Raw genomic sequence first — 21,144 nt, 5'->3', positions numbered from 1 at the left:
AACGTGTAGTAACAACTCAGCAACAGCGGCACCAGTAAGCCCTACCAGCTATTTGTTGGGTATGCTTTTGTCGGGTGCTGTTTTGACGCCGTGCTTTATTGTTTCGAGCTGTTTTGTCGTGTGCCGCTTTGTCACGGTACCGGTTTACATTCTTGATCATTAGTGGGCAGGCCTTTTTGCGTCTGCAAACTCGTTTCAATGCCTGTATGAAGTGTTTCTAGTGACCCACTGCGTCACCTTGGTGGGACCCGCTGCAAGGCCTGTCACGCTGCGTTTAGTTTAACTACGCGCAACAGCGCAGTTGCAGCTGCGATGCTATGATGTGCGGTTGTTAGTGGTCAATATGCAGTCCAACGCAAAAATGGCGTGTGGCAAAGCAACCTTTATGGTAAAGCCAGCAATATCTGCTGATGCAGGTGATAACGAAAGCGCAGTCCTTCTGCGCACATTTCGCACGATACATAAAAAGTGACATGTTTTTGCGCATAAGAGAACACCCTGTTCTCACTCCTCTCACCCAGCTCTAAGCTAGGGTTACGTCACGGAGCGGTTACCGCTCGTCCACCCAGCAAGCGCGGAGCGGTTACAACGACGTGTTTATAACTGCTGCACCTCAACTCCGACGTCACCTATGTTCGTGTCGTTAATTCTGGATAAAATTGTTCTGCCAGTAAACATGGCAGTAAACGCGTGTTTTTAGATGCCACGTATCTCATTTACCCGCCTTGTCCCTGCATCCGGAGTCGGCGTCGTTGTCGTCGGCGTCCTCCCCTCCCCCATTCTCCTCGCCGCGCCAGCATCGCTTTACGCCGCTCACCCCCTCTCCTCTCTTGGCTTGGCTTGGATTGGATGAGATTGGATTGGATTAAAGTGGATTGTGTTGGATTATGTTGCGCCATAGCCGCGGCAGACGCACTGTCGCCGGCGCGTACCCTCACCGTTATGCGCGCTATAAAACGCGGTGCCTGCGCCGCTCCGCTCCATCGTTCCAGCGCCGTTCCTCCGCTGTCCAACGCCGCAACGTGAACCCCCATATGCGTCGCATCTACACAGGGGTTCCCGCGAGGGGAGGTGGGAGTTTTTATACAGAACCTTTTTCAAGTATCCAACCTGTCCTTTCTGCATGCGTGCTTGCATGCCTGCTTAAAGTTTGAAGAGGGATTCTTCGTCTTTTGTCACACCATTGTTGGCTAATAAGAAGGTGCAACCGCGAGGTCTTATACGCACGTTTTATAGCTCGTTATAAGGCCCGGCAGGCAAGGAAAGAATTCCTCAGCGCTAACTAAAACAGCCAATAAAAACCTCAAAAATCTGTGCCGGTCTGCCCCAGACTAAAATTATTATGTTCACACTCGACACAGAGCCTTGTTTAAAGACTGGCGAAAATAGCAGTTTTTAGGGTTTTTACTGTTTTTTCTGAGGTTTGTGGGTTTCATTTTTCTTGAAGGAGCCATGAAGAGAAAACACAAGTTTGGTTCATTCGAAATATTGCCTCGTTGGAACCATACTAACACCACTTTTAACACAAACTTCGCTCAAATAAGCTACATAATTAGGAAAAAAGGGAATGACCATGCGACCCACCAGCTCATTTCCCGCAACAGAACCTATTATGTCACACGAGAATGCTTTGCGATTGGCGAAGGCCGGCAAAAGCAAACACAAGTTAGGCAGGGCTTACCAGTTTGTATAGTGAGCTATATCCCGTTAAACATACTGCACATTCCTTTTATGACACTAAGAACGGTGGAGTAAACGGTTGAAGTTCTGAATAAACACGCAAGCGTCTACGCCAATGCGTACGAAACAACCGCCAGCTGAACTCGACATGTCGCCGTCGCCACCGTCGCGCCGAATTTTCGGGTTCGAGGCTCTTCGGGGCCAACGAACCGTCCCAGCACGCACAGCCGCGACCTTGCTTGGTATCGTAATCCCTTCACAGGAGGTTGGCCTTCATATCGCCAACCAGCAAAGGTAAAAATAGAAACGAGGGGAGTAAGGAACAGCAAGCAGCGACGAGATAGTGACAGTCGTCGCAGTTTCGGAATGGTGTTGGCTTGCTGCTATTGTTAGGAGCTCGTTTTCAGTTTACAACCACTGAAAACTTCAGTTCGAGTATTTTACAATTTCGTTGCTACGTTTTGAAATGCCCATGTAGTACGGGCAAATCGTCGAGGGAGTGCGACATCCCCGCCGGTGAGGAGATCTCCTTTCATGTGCTGCCCAACGACGAACCTCGGCGAAGCAAGTGGCTACGTTTTGTGAACTTTGCAAGCGGAGGAGAAAGAGAGCTAAAGGAAGTACGAGTGTGCTCGCTTCATTTCCGAGGAAGTGATTACGGCAGGGACCCTTACGCTAGCTCACTCCTGGGACATGCTGGCGCTCGTCGCCGACTTCGTCAAATCGCCGTCAAAGCGCCTGACCTTGAGGGAAAAAAATGCCGTACACACCGCGCATTGACGCTGGTATCTTTCTGGTCGAAACAGAGAGCTCGCGCGAACGGCTTTCCATACACGACACCGGCCAACTGGCATAAGCGATACTGCTACTGAAATTGAACTGTTATTAACCGTAATAAAAATACGGCACATACGTACCAGTCTGTATTCGTCCGTCGCGACGGGGCTGACGAGGCAGCGGTGCCGACGGCTGGCCGTTCGTCTGTTGTGGCTATCGCGGAATGGTCGCTTTCCGGTCCATTCGCGTATCCCGCAACTCCTGCCGCTCGTGCACTTAGAAGCATTGAGCGTTCAAGTGGTGTGAGGTTGTTAAATGCAAGCCCGAGCTTCTCGGCGAGAGTTTTGTTCTCCGGATCAGGCGATTCCAAGACTAGGGCTGCGGGTGCACTAGGTTTTACTAGTATTTTTAAAATGGCCGCCGCCTCGGTTTCGGCACGAGTTCCGGTTCCTGTTTGATTCCCGCGTGTGGGTGCTATATGGAGTCGACATACTAAGTATCTGTTTCATGGACCGGCTCGTATGACGCCATTGTTCATGTCACGAAATGTGCAATTTAGCGGGAGATTTAAAATTTTGGCTTAAATTGCCTTATTTCTCAGTGAATAAAGCATCATTTGCTTCCGGAAAAGCGCTTTGGGTACTATGAAACACCTAATCTTTCGAATAAAACAAATTTTTGTTTTCTCTTCATGGCTCCTTGAAACCCCATATCAAGAACTGTATCCTCGCCAGGGTGAATTTAAAGGGACACTAAAGGGTAAAAACGAGTTGGCTTGTATAAATAGATTACGGTGCCGAAAATCTAAATACACCATTCTCGCGGCTAGCCGTTGGTTAATAAGGCAGAAAATGCCAGAGACGTGAAAACGCGTGGCGACGTCCCGTACGCTTTTGGGTGTCTCGGTTTGTGCCGGCACAAAAGTTGAGACCGGCAAGAGAGAACCACCTGTAAGCGTTTTCCTCAAATTACCAGTCCTGTGGTGGTTGAGCACGTAAAATAACGTAAATTAAAACTGCACGTGAGTTCATCTTATTTAAAAAACACGGACGACAACTTTCATACATTACGAGACACGCTGCTTCCCGAACGCTTCAGAACCGGCCACCATTGGTGCGCAATTATAGTAGTCAGTAATCTACGATGATAAACGGCCGAGCTTCCGCAAGCAACAATCCCGGCAGGAAGCGGCAAAAGCAACAAGATGTCTAAGCAGCTCGCTTGAGCTTCTAATCTTCCGTTCTTCGATAACCCGTGTTGCTATCGGTAATGCGTGCCCGCGCCCGGTTAGAACCTTATCGCCTGTGAAAACGAGGTAATTTCCTCGTTGTCATACGTTTGCCGTAAGCTGCTGTTGATATTTAGTAAACGCCGCATAGCTGTACGTTTGCGGCCCGGGAGAGCCGGGCAGGACTACTCAGTTGTAATGTTCGCAGGCCGTAATACTTCAAGGTGCGTACAAAAAGACATCTTCACTGTCAGCTTATTGAGTCCGACTGTTGAAAGCGTAGAGCGCGGTCGAAACTGATGGCACTTCACTGAAGCACTTTTTACCAGTGCGGGAACTCCCCAGAACGGCGTCAAAGGAAGCGCAGCCAGGCGCAGCCCCGTACCCGACTCACGTATCACCTCTCAGGTGATAAGTGAAACGCTGCCTTGGGCAGCGGTTGAGGCAGTGTTGTTGGCATGGGCATCCCTCATATGTCAAAAAGCATTTTTAGTCCCCCCGGGGACCAATCGGAAGAGACCAAGCCAGCCCGTCTGGCCAGACAAATGTTGTCGGCGTCGGCCATGACTTGCAGACGTAAACGCTACCGCGGCCTGCGTGAGAGCGCCTAGACCATACCCGTGCCTCTCTCCTAGTTTGTGACGCCATGGCTACGTCCCGAAGAAATGAAATGGAAGCGGTCGAGAGAAATGCCACATTCCTTTGCTCATTTCTCAGCAAATAATGCATTGTTGCTCGTCTAAGAAATGCCGAGAGAGCTACGAAACGTATCATCTTTCAGATAAAACAGAATTTCATTCAGCCTTTAGTGTCCCTTTAAAGAAAGCATACATGTTTAAATTACGAAGTGCATTACGTTTGTGGGATGATATCAAATGGGAGCTCACCACGAAGTCCTGGCTCATGGAAGAGGAATATAGAATGCAAAAGGCTAAATATTCGCAAGTTTTGATTAGGAAATGTCAACCAGTTTTCGTGGTGTTACTGTTTCGTTAGGCGTGCCCACATTTCTTCTATTCCTTATAGAAGAATGCGGACGTCTAACGACTTTGCTTAATTTGTTTAGCTCTCCCGGGGTGTCGTGTCATCGTGTCTATACCTGTCTCACCATCCCTGCCATGCGAGCCCGCTCAGTTAATGCAGCCAATCTCATCCGCCTATCCGCAGACATCGACGAGTGCACTTCATCCCCGGGGCGAGTCTGCCGGGGTCAGTCCGAGTGCGTCAACACCCCGGGTTCGTACTTCTGCCAGTGCAAGGAGGGCTTCAGGAGGGGCTTCGACGCCCACACATGCATCGGTGAGCATTCCCCAGTACATGTATGCGTTTGCTAGGCGCAGAAATGGGAGTGGGTAATGCCGGGACTGCGAATGTTCCGCGGTCGATCTGTAGACAACACAGCGAGAACCTTGCTTGCACAGGTGTATAGCGCAAGCCTTATTAGGTGTCTCATGAAACGCGAAAAGTGACCATAGCTGCAGATGTCGTCCTCGTCGTCAACGGGAATGGTACCAAAATGGCCGCCGCTGTCAAGAAAAAGTTAGCAGTGCCTTAGCTCGGCTATGCCAGGATATACGTAGCGTGAGCTAAGGTTCATCTGGTTATTCTAAGGTTTCCCGGTTGTCTAGGATAAGCTGATTATCACGCTTACTGCTGCTAAAACGATTTCAATCCAATCCACTCCAATTTAATCCATTCCAATCCAATCCAACCGTGGCGGCAGAGGCTCCGCCGCCCCAGCTGTGCGCCGTGAGACGTCACTGCTCCTCGCGCATGCGTAGCACGGCTCACCAGGAGCCACGCGAAACTGCTGAACCTCGGCCAGTGTAGCTCACGCTACAAAATTAAATGGTGGTCGTGTTGGATGCGAGCCCGAGTGGCCACAGCAGCAGCCATATGCGCTAACCCGGCATTGGGCCAAAATGGGATAAGAATTAGCCTGGTGCGTGCCACGTGATAGGCGCACGTGGCGGCACCTGAGCAGAATGTGTGCACGCGGAGGACAGCGCTGACTGTTGTGGAGCTGTTACCTCAGGTGCGCCAAGTTTGCCTGTCGTAGTAGTTCACGTCAAAAGACAAAGGAGCGACGGCGATGAAAGAGACGCACACACGACGCACGCCAGCGGACTTAGGTTTGCGAGGATTTTTTTTCTGAATCATTAGAACAAAGGTGGGCAACCTCTGCCACAGGTTAAAACAATAAGCCTAACTTCTTCCCCGCCGATTCACTCACTTCTCGCTCTCCGTTTTTTGGGTGTGAGAAACAAATAAATGAGAGTGCTAGCATTAGGGATCGCGCTGCTCGGAAACGCTTGCGCATGCGCAGAGAAACGTGGAAACTGAACAGTATACATCAAGCACGCGCTGCCGTCGTCTCATCGAGAGTTGCAAAGTCACCAGCGAGCTAGGCCGCTTTGCGTGGAGCAGTATTCTCACCAATGTTTCCAAGATAGTTCTGGTACACAGCCAACAACCGTAAGTACAGTGGAACCCCGATAATATGACTTTCAAGGGACCGCGAAAAAGCGTCGTATGACCGGGGTGTCGTACGACCGGGGTGCGGGTAACTGCCGGGGTAGTAGCCGGCCTAACGTGGCAGGTGGGCTAAGAAATTATTGAAACTACTATATTTAGCGCATTCTCGCGTGATTTGCTAACCTTGAGCTGAAATCCCAAGTTAAAAAAAAAAGAAACGCCTATGTTGTTCCCTCTCCTCTCCACGGAATCCGAGCTAGCCCAGCAGCAAAACTCCGCGCGCGACGCGACACCCGTGCAGCCACCTTACCCGTGGCGTCCGGCGCCATGTATAGGCCGCCAGCCCCGCGCCTTGCGAGAGCGAGATAAGGCCGACGTGGTGAAGCAAACTGAGAGGCCAAAAAGCGAGTTTTAAACTGCCAAAGCTAAGCGAAACGAACAATAGTACAAGGCGGAGGTGAAAAAAAGCGGCATTCCCGTACAGGGTGGAGACACCCTTTGAACAGCCCTGTGCCGTCGCTATTCAGTTTCAGTTTCAGTTTCAGTTTCAGTTTATTGTTTCAGTAGAAATGGTACAGTGCATAAATAACTCTAGGAGGTCCCGTAGTCATAGACTGGGGAGGGACCTCCTACCAACAAGTACGAACGAAAAGTACACCAAACGCGGTTAACAGCAGTAACAATCCTAAAAAAAACACGAAGAACATGATTACACAATCAAGCCAAATATTGTTACTAAAAATCAGAAGTATTATACAAAAAGATAATTAAAGGGGGATTTTCATCTACATACCACATATACAAGTAAATAATAACAATCGTTAGGCCAAAATGATCCGGCGAAGCTGCCTCTTAAAAGAATGAATTGAAGGAGATGATTTGATGGTTGGGGGTATTGAATTCCAGAATGAGGTCGCCAAAAAGTTCGCAGTTAGTTTGCCGTAGTTAGTCCTACATTTTGGTAAGAGATAATTGTTGTGGTGTGAGAATCGAGTGCGATCAAAATGCGGGTTTTGATCTTTAGATATTAACGAAATGGGTAAGTTTCCTTGACAAAATTTATAAGTTAGGACGCAAAGAGAATATTTATTTAAATCGCCAATTGACAAAATATTAAATCTGCGGAGTAAAGTTAACGCATCACATGAAAAATGGCTGTAAGTGATTATTCTTAAAGCTTGGTTTTGTGTGTGTTGTAAAGGTGCCAAGTGAGTTTGATATGTGTTGCCCCAAGAAGAAATGCAATATGAGATATGGCTGTGAAGGAATGCATAGTAAAGTGAGACTAATACGCGTTCATTAAAATAGGGACGGACTCTAATTAGTATTCGCAGGCCATAGGCCGTTTTACGGGTTAATAGAGATATGTGACTGGTGAATTTAAAATGCCTGTCCAGTTCAACGCCGAGAAATGTGGCATGATCTGTAGCATGAAGCAAATTTGTCCCAAGGCTTATGGAAGGCTTTCCCGGAACAGTTTTAAGCGGGGATGAAAAAATCACGAAGTGTGATTTAGTGCCATTAATATTTAGCACATTATCACTGCACCATTTAACGACTTTAGCGGCATCAGCATTGAGGTGAGAAATTAGGGAATCCAAACATGTGTTAGAAGAATAAATTGTCGTGTCATCAGCGTACAAAATACAACTAGAATGTTTCATTTGGTCTGGAAGGTCATTAATGTATGCAAGAAATAAAATGGGTCCCAAAATTGAACCTTGTGGTACTCCAATGTTGGTTAGTCTAGTACACGAAAGAGTATCAGAAATAGAGACCACGTGCTTTCGATCACGTAAGTAATTGCGGATTAGGGAAAGCGCTGGACCACATACACCTAACGCATTTAATTTAGCAAAAAGTATGTCGTGATTTAAAGAATCGAACGCTTTAGAAAAATCAATAAACAGGGCACCGGCGAATTTACCTTCGTCAATGGCTGTTTTAAGATGATCAGTTATAGTAACAAGAGCTAATTCAGTAGAGTAACCAGGTCGAAAGCCAAATTGATTAGATGACAGAATACTAAATTTTGAGAAATAGCAGGTTAAACGACTAACAAACAGCTCTTCAATTAGTTTGCTGAAGAACGACAAAATAGCAATTGGGCGATAGTTGGATAATGATGTCTTGTTACCCTTTTTGAAAACAGGAATAATTTTGGCTATCTTTAGGCAACTAGGAAAAACGCCAGTTTTGAAAACTATGTTTATTATGTGTGAAAGCACGTTATTGATAAGATGTGCTATAAGCTTTATAAGCGAAGAATTAAAGTTGTCTAAGCCAGCACCTGTATTTTTTAGACTGAGAATGGTCAAGCGCACTTCATCTGGGGAAACAGGTCTCAGAAAGAAACTGTGTGGCAGACGATGATAAGCGTTGGCAGTTGGAAGCGAAAAATGTGGCTGATCAGGATAGAAGGAAGCTACGAAGGCATTGGCAATGGCTGACGGATTATTTAACATTTGCTCACCAACCTGAATAGCAGTTATAGGGGGGTTTGACGGTGCCTTATTTAAAAATTCGTTAATTATTTTCCATTGTTTTCTTGAATCGTTGCCAGCACGGTCGATTTCTTTTTCACAATACTTCTTCTTGGCGTTTTTAAGAAGCCTACCCAAAATATTCGAATAGCACTTGTAACACGCCAGCAGGGTCAAATTGAATGGCTTCTTTTTTGTTTTTTTTATAAAGATTATCTTTCCTGCGCACGCATTTTAGAAGACTATCGGTCATCCATGGACATCGAGGTGAAGCAAACCTTTTCTTGCTCGTTGTTATTGTTGTCGACTCAGAAATAGCGTTAGAAATTATGTTACAAAATGTTTCAAAAGCGAGTTCAGGATCATTTTGCGCCGTAACAGGGCACCAATCAGAATTAGCAATTTTGTTAAGAAATGAAGCTTTGTCTATAATATTTCTTTTAACATGCATATCCGGATTTTTGACATTGCACTCTATTCGCACAAATATGGGGTAATGATCCGTTAATGAAACTTCAATGACACCAGATCCAGGAGTAACCAAAAGGTTGGACAATGCGTGATCAATTAATGAGTCCTGTCCTGTAATATTCCGACGAGTCGGTATAGATATAAGTGATTCGAGACCATGTCCATTCAAAGTATCTGTATAAGCAGCATGCACAGAATTGTTCATGTCTAACAGATTAATGTTGATGTCACCCATTATAACGATGTTTTTTCGTTCCAGTGAGAGTGTGTGCAAAACCTGGTTTAATTCTAAGCAGAAATCCGAAACAGACGATGAAGGAGAGCGATAAATAGACCCGATAATTAAGCTTTTTGAATCAATATTAAGAAATGACGCATCAAGCTCAAGCCACACAGACTCGCAATTCACTTGATTAATTGATAAGTCTTGACGCCTGGAATAATGTAACTCAGTGGAAATGAAAACCGCTGCGCCACCATGACAGCTGCCGCTGCGGTGACAGTATTCTGCTGTATAAGATGAAAAAGAGTATAGGTTGCCATCAGCTTCATTGAGCCAAGTTTCACTGACACAAATGATCGAGAAATGGTGATTGAGCGATGCTAGGAATGTAGTTATGTCGTCAGAATGCTTTTGTAAGCTACGTGCATTAAAATGCACAAGAGACCGGCAAGGTGTTTCAAGATATGAATCAAGATCGGACGGTGTGAAGTATGAAGCCATGATGAGACTGTTTAGGAAAAATGAACATTAAAAAAGAGATTAGATTCAAGTGAAAATAGAGAGGTCAGCTACAGAGTTAATGCGATGAACCCGGCTGTCCTCAGATTTGCGAGCGTTGATTCGACAGTTCTTTGTCCAAAGGAAGCGCCATCCCTTTTCTTTTTTGAGCGCTAAGGCCTGAGCAAACAGCTTCTTGTTGTCGGGTGTTAGGTGCTCATTAATGAAGATGGGTTCCTTGTTCTCTCCTGTGAATCCAAGACTGCCAACGACCAGCCTAGCCTTGCGAGCCTTCGCCAGAAATTCGTCAAAGTGCTCAAAGTGCTCAAATTGGGTCAAAGTGCTCAACACATAGCTCTTTTCGTCCCCCACAAGACCCAGAAACGCAAAATTGATAAGATGATTCAAACGTCGCGAGTAAACCGTGTTGCGGCGAAAATTATACCTCGGTCTTGCTACAGTGACTTTCTGCGGCGGCCAGCGAGTGACCCAAAATTGCGGTGCCAACGTATACGTGTCGCCGCCCTTGCGGCGGACACGCGTGAATCAAGGCGCTCTGGCAAGCGGAGTGACAACCCGACTTTGAAAGACACTGGTAAGCAGAGAGCACAGATATAGGGAGAGAAAGCCTCGAAAAGGAAGAACTTGGATTGAGCGTGCGGGGAAAAATGGTGTTCGGTCATCGCTGTGGGGTTGCGGCGTATGTGTTTTCGCATTCGCCGGCGGCTCGATGGGAGCCTCAAATTCACGGTCCGCCTGCCACGTGAACATCGACTTCTCGCGGTTGGCGCGTTGGCGTATGGTGCCGCGTGGAGCCGTCGAAAATTGACTCCCGCTCACGAGTACCCGCTTGCTTGCTTGCGTCTGTTCAACAAGTTATCTGGCCCGCATACGGACCTTTGCATATCAAGCAGCGCCAAACGGGGGTTCAGAATATATAAGGGTCAACACGAGGCGGCGAAGCGGGGTAAAATATGGGGAAAACACCCGTTTATCCGAGCCAGGATCCGTCGTATGAAGCGGACTGCGCGTACCAGAGCATCATATCATCGGGTTTTTTTTTAAAAATGCATTGTTTCTGGGGAGTTTGCCGGGACCGCGGTGATCTGTCGTAAGAAGCGGGTCGTCGTAAATCTGGGAGACGTATAAGCGGGGCTCCACTGTAAAAACTTTAAAAAATTACCCGCACCAATTTAATCTCAAAACTGCAAAACTATACTCACAGGGCGAAATGGTGTTGAACCGGACGTTAATGCTTTCGCATTCCCCCCTCATCAGGAGTGCTTGGATGTCCTGGAATTCTTCATGCTTTCGGCGTGTTTTCACTGGTCGTTATTATTATTACCAGCAGGAGGAGTAGTAGCAGAAGTTGTAGCAGGAGCAGCAGCAGCAGCAGCAGCAGCAGTAGTAGTAGTAGTAGTAGTAGTAGTAGTAGTAGTAGTAGTAGTAGTAGTAGTAGTAGTATGCTATTACTACTACTACTCCTGCTACTACTACTACTACTACTACTACTACTACTACTACTACTATACTACTAAACAACTGCTTCTCAGGCAACTCCATTACTTTTTTACCCAATTCATTGAATTGATCCTGATTCTGCTACCCAGACACGTTGCTGTGCGTCGCCAACTTGGTGTACCATGACAGTTCAGTGTCCCTTCAAAGCGTCGTGGTTTGTAAACCCTCTCACTGCCTCTCTTTCTCCTGCTGCGTAACCTCCACAACCTGCTTCAGATGTGGATGAATGCCAGGAAGACGCACATGACTGTCACCACAGGTGCATCAACGTGTGGGGATCGTTCCGGTGCTCCTGCCACAGTGGGTTCCACCTCGCCGAGAACAACCGTACCTGCTTGGGTGAGTACGTAATCACTCGACGGTTTGCCCACTCTAATACGGGGGATCGCGGAAATATTACCCTTTCTAATAGTACATCATTCATTAGTACACCAATAGTGCACAAGCACCATTTGGACGACGGGATGGCTCAAAAGGTCCAGTAGAACACTTTCTCAAATGTCTTGCCAGTTTACGGCACTGAAGATAGAAGTGAGCAAGAAAATTTCACTGGGCACTAAAAACTGCCTGAACACCCTTCTAATTTCCAGCAGCATTTTTCAATTTGTGTTTGTTTGTCCTCAAAAGTACATTCGGTTATACGGTATTTCTGACCTTAAAGTAATAAAATATAAAACATCCGGAAATATCGTTTTTTATATATTTTTTGAAGATGGCAATGCAAAAAAAGTGCTCAGGGGATACCTGAAATCAAATGTTAATTCGAATTTTTTTAGTCTCACATGACGCGATTGTTGAGCAATATATATATATTGTAAGGCGAGGGAAGACCCCACACAAGTCGGCAGCAGTTCCAGCAGTCTGGGTTTTAATCTGCCCGTCGGTGACTCGACAGAATAAGCCACTCGTGACGATGATTATCTACAGATGATGATTATAATGGGTATGCACAGATGAGAGATTGGCCCTACCAACTGACGGTGATTGGCCACAGCATATATAAATGTCCTACAGCGAAGCAAGTGCTCATTAACGTTGAATGCACTCACCCACGCCCACAATATATATATATATATATATATATATATATATATATATATATATATATATATATATATATATATATATATATATAACGCAGGAGACATGGTGTCCGTAGAACCAACACCTTTATTAACAACTTCTTCTTCCTCGTCCACCACTATCACACCGCACCTTCTCTTGGTAGCTAATCTCCCATTCCGGCCAACTGCCCTGTACCATCCATCTGCGGGACGTCACCTATATATATATATATATATATATATATATATATATATATATATATATATATATATATATATATATATATATATATATATATATATATATATATATATATATATATATATATACAGAAACATAGGGCAGCAGTCTACAACGCCAAAGGAGGCATAGGGGTGTGGTTAGTCTCTTTTCTTTTTCACTACGGTTAATTAAGTAAACATTTTTTTTAAATATACAGAAGAAAGAAAGAAAGAAAAACACGCGCCCAGAGTGGGGACCGAACCCACGCCTTTCGATTACATGTCGAATGCCTTACCAATTCGCCTCCAATTTGCCTCCTTTGGCGTTGTAGACTGCTGCCCTATGTTTCTGTATTTCCTCAACGAGCCCCTCATTTCCTTACTATATATATATATATATATATATATATATATATATATATATATATATATATGTAATCTTTACCGCCACACCAAATATGCATAATTGCAATAATTATAGTTCATAGTATTGTACCAGGAGGAGTCACATCACAAACATTCTGATACATCACCAGGATGGCAATTTCTTTTCAAGATTAAACATTCGTAAGTGTCTAAAAACCGCTTCAAGAAACTGAGCGCAACTCTGAACGAATAGTGCATAAACGAACCGAATTGAACTCACGCTTATTCTCAAACCATGTTCTCCAACGTCGTGAATGCACGTGCTTGCAGAAAGGGGTGATTTTATTGATTATTTATATTCACATACTGCCAATCTCATTTGATACTTTTGCAGGTACGGCGATACACACGCTGGAAATGCGCCGCATACCTACGTGGTTTTTTATACAAAAAAAAACAAGGGTATAAAAATACGAGTCAGGTTTCATACATGAAAAGCGTAGGTTAAACTATCAAGAAATCGCAGGCGTCAAGTTTTACTACATTCACGAAAACAAAGACACAAAACATGAGAAAATTTAATGCAGCATGAAACAAATAAAAATTGGCGATTGCAATTTTCAGCAGCGCTTGAAGAACCAACTAAGCCAGATATTTTATCGAAGCATTCTTAGCACAAGATCTACTCAGTAATAGTGGACAGCAGAATTCAGGTAGAGAAAGAGAAGTAAACCATGTAAACGCAGTTGGTTAAGTACTTCGGTTCGTTTTAATCATTCTGCTCGGAGTTGCTTTGGTTAACTTGTTTCATAAAGTTCTTGTTCAACAAGCGTTAGGAATTGTTCCATGGATGAACTACCAGCAATCGACGAACGCATACCGACGAGTGAAGAAGACGTATTTAAGGCAGTCAGTGCGATAATTGTATTATTTAAGAGTTAATGTTTGATTATGCCGCGAGGGCTCTTTTGTATGGTCCTGGTGTGCTTTGAAGTGTCAAGGATGAGATTTTTGTAAAGATGTTGATACAGAAATTTTAAACACGCTGGTTTCAAACGATTCTGTAGGGTGGGGATTCCGGTGTTCCTCAGGAGTTCCGTTGGTGAAGTAGTTGTGGAGTACCGATTATAAACGCACCTAATTGTTGTTCATCCTTTCGCTCTATCTTATTTATGTGTACTTTAGTATTAGAGAACCAGATACTGATAGAGTACTCCAGTACAGATGTCACAAAAGCGCTGCAGGCCAACCGCTTCGTTTCTGGAAGTCCTTATCAAAGGCATCTTTTTAGGGAAAATCGCCTTCCTAGTGCAGCCAATGCGATATGATTTATGTGGGCATCCCATCTGGAGTCTTGCGTGATCAGCCCCAAGTATTTATGCTGGTGCACCCAGTTTTAAGACTATTATTTAGGTTATAATTGTGTTCGTACCTCTTTTCTCGTCTGGTTATTGATAACTGAGCGCATTTTTCATTACACCAGTAATAAACAGAGTTTAGTGCAGATCGTAATATCAGATGGTCTTCTGTAGTGCTAATTCTCGGGTAAACTACGCAATCGTCAGCAAACAGTCAAATGTTGGCTTAACTACTGGAAGGAAGGCCTTTATGTAAATAAGAAATGACATTGGGGCCAGGACGCAACCCTGGGGAACTCCGGATGTGACATGTGTTAATGATGACAATTTTCAACTGTATTCTACGTATTGAAAGCGGTTGGCAAAATAGTCTTTTATCCATGGGGCTATGTCGTCGTCGCCGATAACCGATTTAATTATTTTATTAACTCATCGTGTGGCACCCGATCGAACGCCTTTGAAAGGCACAAGGAGATAACTTCGAACTGATTTTGGTTATCTATGCTTACAGTTATATCATGTATTAGTCGTACAAGTTGGGCTACTGTCGATAGTCCCTGCCGAAAACCGGGCTGTTAAAGTGATAAGATATGTTCGTGCTCTAGGTGTGCTTGGTGTAATGTGCTCAAGCAGCTTGCTTACTGAGCAAGTGAAAGAAATTGGTCTAAAGATCCACTCTGCGTCAAAGAACCCCCTTGGGTACGGAAAAAATTTTGGCCGTTTCGGTAACGAAGCTGTTGACAAGGGTTTCTTGAAAATCAAGATCAAATATTTTTCAGCATATCATTTTAAGCAAGCGTTTGGAATATTGTCGGGACCATTATTATTTTTTGTGTCAAGGTTCAGCTAAAGGTTTAACATTCCTGCTTCAGTTATAGAAAGCATTTAAATGGCGGAGGTTTAGGGTATCGATGTCCTCCTTATTATTGTCGTCAACTGGGAAGGCGGATTTAAAGTGATGATTCAGTGGGTCAGCAGTGACAGAGTGTTTGTATTGGGTTTTTACATTTTTTCGGACTTTTTGGGACTTATGTAGCTCCAAAACGTTCTGGGGGAGCTTTTTAAAAACCCCGAAAGTTCTTGGCTGAAGTAATTGTTTTTTTGCTGCATTTATTTTCGATTTCATGTCGTTAACTGCGTCAGCAACTTTGTTTCCTCCCGCTGCTTCAGACCAGTTTCATAGGTTTTCTCTATCGGTTAACGTTAAATTTATCATCTATTCTGTCATGCGCCATTCATTGATCCTGTTTACGGGTTCCCCGAATAGGGGAATCAACTGATTGCCCGAACTGGGGAGGCTTCGGGGGAGAGTGCGTCAACCCATGCGTCAACAACCCGGGATCCTGTTCGTGTCCCGACGGCTTCGTCCTCAGCAGTAACGGAAGGAGCTGCAATGGTACGTTCCTTAGGGCGCTTTTAAAGACGATAGTCTTTCTTACACTACTTAAATGCAGAAATTTCGGTCTGTCTGTCTCTCTCTCTCTCTGTGTGTGACTCGATTCAGCCAGCCGGCCAAAGTGAAACAGAAACTGCGCACTAGTCTTATATACCCACAGCCAAATGTAAGTGTCTAACTCAAGTGTTAATGCTCATACTTTTCAACATTGTTGAACAAGAGCAAGACATTACGCAAATATAAGGCAGAAAGTCAATACATGAGTGATATTTCAGTGTTCCTTTGTTAAAAAATTCACGGTTGCTTGTCTTTTGCGATAACAATTGAAATACTACATCAACTGCAGAAAACCGTCACCTGAACTTGCCCGCGCTACCTTGGGGCATTTAAAAAAGTCAAACGGCAACTGCAACTAAAGGCTATAGTAGATTGGTTCCATGTTCTGCTTGGTACGCCCGTGGAGTAGGGCAACGTGGATCTATAAATGTTGCTGTAGGTGCCTCGATTCACACGCGTCTCCGCCATACGGTAGCCCTGGCATCGAGGCACCCGACTTGAAGCAGTGGAACAGGGTAAATTTAAATTGACTTGAACAAACCTCCAGCGTGTCATCTTGAGAGGAACGAGACGGGAGAGTAACAGTATAAGAAGTGAGCGGGAAAGAGAAGGGAGGAATTTACTTGCCAGGGGCGCCAGTCGACTATCATCTTTCATCGACATTGGCAACAAACGGAGAAGGTACGCGGCCCATTTTTATCATAGGAGGCATGAAGACATCATACCATTTTGATTCAATAAAAGATTGCTTTATCCAGGTAACAATGACAGCAACCTTATCACAAACTTCAAACAAATAATGAATATATGAAGGAAATCAGATGAAGCTGCGGCAACTACCAAATTACCTTCCGGCAGTTTTCCTTCAGGTCAGAGAATTTTGTTTGTGGTATCGGCAGCCGCTGACCGAGACCACTGTCAAGAAACATGACTGGGCGACTTCTGTGCGGCCTCTAGTTCTGTTTGATCGGATTACTTGAACGCCAACATACAGTTAACACATTAAAGGGACACTGAAGTGAATTTGTCAAGCTCCCGTTTTTGCTTGCACTGCGTAGACTGGCTCAAATTAGCACACTTTTCATCGTTTATCCGGTTGACAAATCGGTAATTATTTTACAAAGCGCGAAAGAAGAAAAACTACCATGCGCGGTTTGCGGCGGCCGCACCAACTAAAGCTGTGGCGTTGAAAGGAGCGGGCACCGTGATTGGACGATGCCCAAGGTGAGCAACCAAACAAGTTTCGGTTTCGGTTTCGGTTCTGTAAAACACAACCGGTGGCGTTGTTGGATGGGCATTCTCAATAACTCAGTAATCATCGTACCGCGCTTCTGCGATGTTGTCAGCTGTAAAAATGCATAAAGATAAGCCTCCCAGGACGGCTTGGAATCGTAGCATTCACTAGCCGAGACCTACGCAGTGACCTACCGAGACCTACCGAGACCTACTAGCCGAGACCTATGTCATGCGCTTTTCCCCCATATTTAGAGCTTGCCTCCCTCATGCCTGTGTCGTAAAAAGCGTGTTCGCACCAGGCCAAGGGTCTGTTCATTCTGGCCTGTGCCCACTGCCTGCAAGAGTCGGTGCTTATGGCAACAGCACGCCAACGAGAACTCGCTAGCGCGCCAGTGCCAGCCTGCGCGCGTTTTGTGAACTAGTTCGTGGAGCCATGAACGTTGCGGCCCAAAAAAAGGTGAACTCAATATAGAAAACATCGGCGGAAAACAGAACAGTTAACTTGCAAAAAAGAAAAGCACGTACCCGCGGGGATTCGAACTCGTGCCTTGCAAAATACTTGCGGTGACATACCAAGCACCCCAGCCCGCTCGGCCACGGAGCGGGCTCCGCTGCTGTTGGTAATATAGGGTATATATTGTACAACCAGTTTACGCTTTTGTTTAGTTTTGGCATTTCAAGCAGCTTAGGTGACTATTTGTTGTATTGCGCTCGTGCAGTAAGCGTCGCCCGAGTTTCCACAATAGCTCACGTCTAGCAATTGCATTTCGTAGACGGAAAAGCGTTCGCAGATGCGTTGTCGTGCTGCTGACCGCTGTGCTTGTTCGCCCAGCGCAAAAAAGTGCTTCCCGCACCCTAGTTTTACGCTGTACGGTAAAAATATCAATTGATTTTATTTCCTTAGTACCTATATTGACTTCGCTGACTCTTCTTCCGCCTTCAAGGGGCCTTATATTTTCCTACTGGCGTACCAGTCACCGAAGCGTCGCATGTGCGCTTGTGCAGCGCTTGTGTGAAGCGACCTTGACTTGGAGCTAGATACAGTGTACAAACTAACCAAGTAAAGAAAGGCAGATTCTTCCATTCACAAACGTGTCCTGGCTTCGTTTCAACTGAGCGAACGAATTGCGACGACCCGTCGGCGGCCGGCGGACGAAACGCTGGGCCGACTGACTCGGTCGCGGAAGGTCGGCGAGCCGTGCAGTAGCGCAGCCAATTGCCAGCTCCTCTCCTGCTGACGTCACACGAAAACGCCACAGAAAATGGGCGAGCGTAAAGAGAGGAGGACAGCATTTTCGAATTAATTTTTCTACTAAATAAAATCGCGTAAACGCGCCCAGGGTGGTCGAAACATGGCCTGGGGACTCCGGACTACAATTTGCGCAAGTAATCCCGCAATGTTTACATATCACTTCAGTGTCCCTTTAAAGGGACACTGAAGTGAATTTGTCAAGCTCCCGTTTTTGCTTGCACTGCGTAGACTGGCTCAAATTAGCACACTTTTCATCGTTTATCCGGTTGACAAAACGGTAATTATTTTACAAAGCGCGAAAGAAGAAAAACTACCATGCGCGGTTTGCGGCGGCCGCACCAACTAAGGCTGTGACGTTGAGAGGAGGGGCGCCGTGATTGGACGATGCCCAAGGTTAGCAATCACACAAGTTTCGGTTTCGGTTTCGGTTCTGTAAAACATAACCAATGGCGTTGTTGGATGGGCATTCTCAATATCTCAGTAATCATCGTACCGCGCTTCTGCCATGTTGTCGGCTGTAAAATGCACAAGATAAGCCTCCCAGGACGGCTTCTAGTCGTAGCATTCACTAGCCGAGACCTACGCAGTGCATGAACGCCCTCCGGGTACCCGCAGACGCCCAAATGTCATGCGCTTTTCCCCCATATTTGGAGCTTGCCTCCCTCATGCCTGTATCGTAAAAAGCGTGTTCGCACCAGGCCAAGGGTCTGTTCATTCTGGCCTGTGCCCACTGCCTGCAAGCAGTCGGCGCTTATGGCAACAGCACGCCAACGAGAACTCGCTAGCGCGCCAGTGCCAGCCTGCGCGCGTTTTGTGAACTAGTTCGTGTAGCCATGAACGTTGCGGCCCAAAAAAAGGTGAACTCGATATAGAAAACATCGGCGGAAAACAAAAAAGTTAACTTACAAAAAAAAAGCACGTACCCGCGGGGATTCGAACTCGTGACTTGCAAAATATTTGCGGCGACATAAACGGCGCCCCAGACCACTGAGCCACGGTGCGGGACGCAAAGGCCTTGCTAATATAAGGTATATATTGTACAACCGGTTTACACTTTTATATAGTTTTGGCATTTCAAGCAGCTTAGGTGACTATTTGTTGTACTGCGATCGTGCAGTAAGCGTCGCCCGAGTTTCCACAGTAGCTTACGTCTACCAATTGCATTTCGTAGACGGAAAAGCGTTCGCAGATGCGTAGTCGTGCTGCTGACCGCTGTGCTTGTTCGCCCAGCGCAAAAAAGTGCTTCCCGCGCCCTAGTTTTACGCTGTACGGTAAAAATATCAGTTGATTTTATTTCCTTAGTACCTATATTGACTTCGCTGACTCTTCTCCCGCCTTCAAGAGGCCTTATATTTTCCTACTGGCGTACCAGTCAGCGAAGCGTCGAGCGCTTGTGTGAAGCGACCTTGACTTGGAGCTAGATACAGTGTACAACAAACCAAGTAAAGAAAGGCACATTCTTCCATTCACAAACGTGTCCTGGCTTCGTTTCAACTAAGCGAACGAATTGCGACCAAGCAATTTTTTTTAACCTCCTTGATTGCGACGACTCGCCGGCGGCCGGCGGACGAAACGCTGGGCCGACTGACTCTGTCGGCCGGGGAGCCGTGCAGTAGCGCAGCCGTGGCGCAGCCAATTGCCAGCTCATCCCCTCCTGACGTCACACGAAAACGCCACAGAAAATGGGCGAGCGTAAAGAGAGGAGGACAGCATTTTCGAATTAGTTTTTCTACTAAATAAAATCGCGTAAACGCGCCTAGAGTGGTCGAAACATGGCCTGGGGACTCCGGACTACAATTTGCGCTAGTAATCCCGCAATGTTTACATATCACTTCAGTGTCCCTTTAATAACTGTGTTTAAGCACTGGCCTCTCTTACGTCACCCCCTACCATACCCAGTCACTACAGCGCGAAATTTAAATGTTTTTTATTATCGCTTGCGTATTTCTTGTTAAAAAATGTCTTTCGTGGCTGGAATGAACCTGAGTGAGTTACCAGAGGCTAGCTCTTTCAAGCTGAACGAAGTTCTATATTATCTTACCCGCCGCGGTGGTTCAGTGATTAAGGCGTTGTGCCACCGAGCACGAGGACGCGGGTTCGATTCCCGGCCGTGGCGGCCGCTTTTCTGATGGAGGCGAAAAGCAAGAACGCCCGTGGGTTCGAGATTTCGGCGCATGTTAAAGATCTCCACTCCCAGGTGGTCAAAATTAATCTGGAACTCTGTACTACAGCGGGCCTCATCGCCTACGTTGCAACCCTACAATCATCATTATCAATTTTATCTTCATGGTCCCTTTGACCCGCTGCGGTGGCTCCGAGGCTAAGGCATTGTGCCGCTGAGCCCAAGGACGCGGGTTCAATTCTCAGTCGCGGCGGCTGCTTTTCTTGCGGAGCCCTAAAGCGAAAACACCCGTCGTCTTGACCCGATTTGATTGACTGATTGCGGGGGTTTAACGCGCTCCGGATTAACGGGCTTCGGATTAATTTTGACCAGCTGGGGGATCTCTAACGTGCACCGAAATCTGGAACACACGGGTGTTTTTTGCTTTTCGCCTCCATCAGGAAAGCGAAAGCCACAGCCGTGAATCGAGTCTGCAACCCGATTGGTTAAGCAGCAAAATGTAGCCCATCATAATTGTCGTCTTCGACGCCCAAGATTGTGTTCTTCCGGGAGGGATTCGCAGCTACTGGAGGAGCTGGAACTTGCGGCACTTGCGGCAGCAGCGGATTTTCGATGTTTTCGCGCCAAAACGCGCTTCTGATCGGGCCGATGCTCCTTCAATTCCCGCTCTTCATCCGAGCGAACGACATGCGTCAATCTTATAGCGACCTAAAAC

General features: G+C 46.0%; 1 protein-coding gene across 1 annotated transcript in view; it reads left to right on the top strand.

Annotated features, from left to right (window-relative positions):
- LOC144152446 (uncharacterized) overlaps positions 1 to 21,144 on the top strand; it is a 44,809-nt gene that overhangs the window by 12,715 nt on the left and 10,950 nt on the right. Inside the window, exons 6-8 of the mRNA XM_077683714.1 lie at positions 4,853 to 4,984; positions 11,573 to 11,695; positions 15,634 to 15,762. Coding sequence (XP_077539840.1) covers positions 4,853 to 4,984; positions 11,573 to 11,695; positions 15,634 to 15,762 — 384 coding nt within the window. The remainder of the gene's footprint in view (positions 1 to 4,852; positions 4,985 to 11,572; positions 11,696 to 15,633; positions 15,763 to 21,144) is intronic.

Source organism: Haemaphysalis longicornis, unplaced genomic scaffold (genome assembly GCF_048455015.1).
Source record: "Haemaphysalis longicornis isolate Haplotype H1 unplaced genomic scaffold, Haemaphysalis longicornis Haplotype H1 scaffold_9, whole genome shotgun sequence".
Classification (NCBI taxonomy): domain Eukaryota; kingdom Metazoa; phylum Arthropoda; class Arachnida; order Ixodida; family Ixodidae; genus Haemaphysalis; species Haemaphysalis longicornis.
This window is presented reverse-complemented; position numbering and strand designations above follow the sequence as displayed.